This window comes from Cibotium barometz, chromosome 3 (assembly GCF_041138505.1).
Source record: "Cibotium barometz isolate CiBa-2024 chromosome 3, ASM4113850v1, whole genome shotgun sequence".
NCBI lineage: Eukaryota > Viridiplantae > Streptophyta > Polypodiopsida > Cyatheales > Cibotiaceae > Cibotium > Cibotium barometz.
The window spans coordinates 35925656-35927638 of record NC_141048.1 but is presented as its reverse complement, the minus strand read 5'-3'; the positions used below and the strand labels follow the sequence as shown (position 1 = coordinate 35927638).

General features: G+C 48.7%; 1 protein-coding gene across 1 annotated transcript; it reads left to right on the top strand.

Annotated features, from left to right (window-relative positions):
- The first annotated feature begins 230 nt into the window (after window positions 1–230).
- LOC147640009 (monooxygenase AgnR1-like) lies at window positions 231–1732 on the top strand. The gene has a single exon (XM_086776242.1). The coding sequence runs from the start codon at window positions 303–305 to the stop codon at window positions 1527–1529; it is 1227 nt and encodes a 408-aa protein (XP_086632368.1). The 5' UTR covers window positions 231–302; the 3' UTR covers window positions 1530–1732.
- The last annotated feature ends 251 nt before the right edge of the window (window positions 1733–1983 follow it).

The following is a 1983-nucleotide window of genomic DNA, read 5'->3' as shown; positions in this document are numbered from 1 at the left end:
AAAAAAATAAAACTTTGAAGATAATATGCGATTCCCCAATCACAACTTTACAAGTTCCACTTTTTATTGCTTGGTAAAAAGCAAGGTGCTAGTTGAATTATTATTAAAAGGTCACCAAAATTGTTTTTGGTTTAAGCTAATTAGTATTTATTATTATACTATTCTAGTGACGAGGTTGAAAAAAGGGGAAAAAAACAAGAGAAAAAACAAGGCAAACATGTAGCATTAGCACACACTCCAGCTTGGTGAGATTACCTAAGTTCACCCATCTGTTACCGTCTGTGAGTGAGAAGAGCTTTAACATGAGTTTCAGGACACCTCTCCGACGTATCTGTCTCACCATGTCCACGAGCACCTCCGCCTCGCCTCCTCCTCCTCCCTACCAATGGTGTGTCATCGGCGCTGGACCTGCCGGCATCGCCGCTGTCGGCCTCCTCCTCGACTCCTCCATCCCTCCCTCCTCCCTCCTCTGGATCGACCCCTCCTTCTCCGTCGGTGACTTCGGCACTCGTTGGAAATTCGTCTCGTCCAATACAACCGTCGGCCTCTTCCTCCGCTTCTACAGACAGTGTCAATCCTTCGAGTTTGGCACGGAGGCGGAGGCGAGCAGCAGGAGGAGGTATGCCATAGAGGGTATGGGTGAGAAGGAGACGTGCTTGTTGGATGTGGCGGCTGAGCCTTTGCGGGACATCACGCAGAGGCTGAGGAAGAAGGTGGCGAGCGTGGAAGGCGAGGTGGAACAACTGAGAGAGAGAGGTGCCAAATGGGAATGCATCATCTCCTCCTCCGCCTCCTTCGTCGCCTCCAACGTGATTCTCGCCACAGGTGCTGTCCCTCGTTCCCTCCCTTTGCACCGCTCCCTCCCTTCCATTCAAGTCATCCCTATCACCACCGCCCTCAACCCCTCCCTCCTCTCCGCCTCCGTCAGCTCCTCCGACACCATCGCCATCTTTGGCTCCTCGCACACTGCCATCATCCTCATAAGAAGCCTGTTAGAGAGCACCCCTGTGAAGAACGTGATCAATCTGTACAGAGAGCCTCTTCGGTATGCGCTGTATATGGAGGATTGGATATTGTTTGATGATACCGGATTGAAGGGTGATACAGCGAGGTGGAGTCGAGAGAATCTGCATGGAGAATTACCTGACCGCCTGGTGCGCGCCTTCTCTGATGACAAATCCATCGCTCACTTCCTCCCCCTGTGCACCAAGGTCATCTATGCAACAGGTTTTGACAGGAGGGAGATCCCACGGGGCATAGAGGGACTGCCCCCTCATTATTCCTACAACGCTCACTGTGGTATCATCGCCCCAGGTCTGTTCGGATGTGGGATCGGGTACCCAGAGCAGAGGAAGGACAGGTATGACAATGTGGAGATGAGGGTTGGGTTGTGGAAGTTTATGCAATATTTGGAGGGGGTTATACCATTGTGGAAGGAGTACAGCGTGCTGGAAGGGATCGGACAGCCAAAAGGTGCCCCAGGGCTGGAGAAGAAGGGGGCAGATGGAGTACTGAAATCAAAGTTGTAAGTGGGGAGAAGGCCTGCCTGTGTATGCACATGATGGTCATGGCTCTGCCTGTTAGAGGATGCTGCCCTTGCAGGTGTGCTGTATTTCTTTCATAAACTTTACTGTCTTGATTCCAAATGGAATAGTGGTGGCTTTGATAAAAACAAGAAAATGCATTACTTTTGGTATTTTATTGACGTGTGGAATTAACTGTCCTCTCTTAAGCATGTCATGGTACTTGTATTTAAGCTTGAAGAGATTATTTGCTTTGACATGGTTAAGTTGGAAGAGAATATTTGATGCAATAAGATCTCTGGTCATCTTACCAAGAGATCGAGGTACGAACTGCAGATCTATTTTCTAGAAATGAATGGCAGTATAGTTAGTAGGATGTGAATGTTTATGTTCAGAACTAGGTGGTACATCTTCAGTTTTGATAGTTCTTATAATGGGAAACCAAGGGGCATTGTTGATG

Excerpts from the sequence above, each read along its gene's own strand:
- LOC147640009 (XM_086776242.1), top strand. The coding sequence starts at position 303 with ATGAGTTTCAGGACACCTCTCCGACGTATCTGTCTCACCATGTCCACG.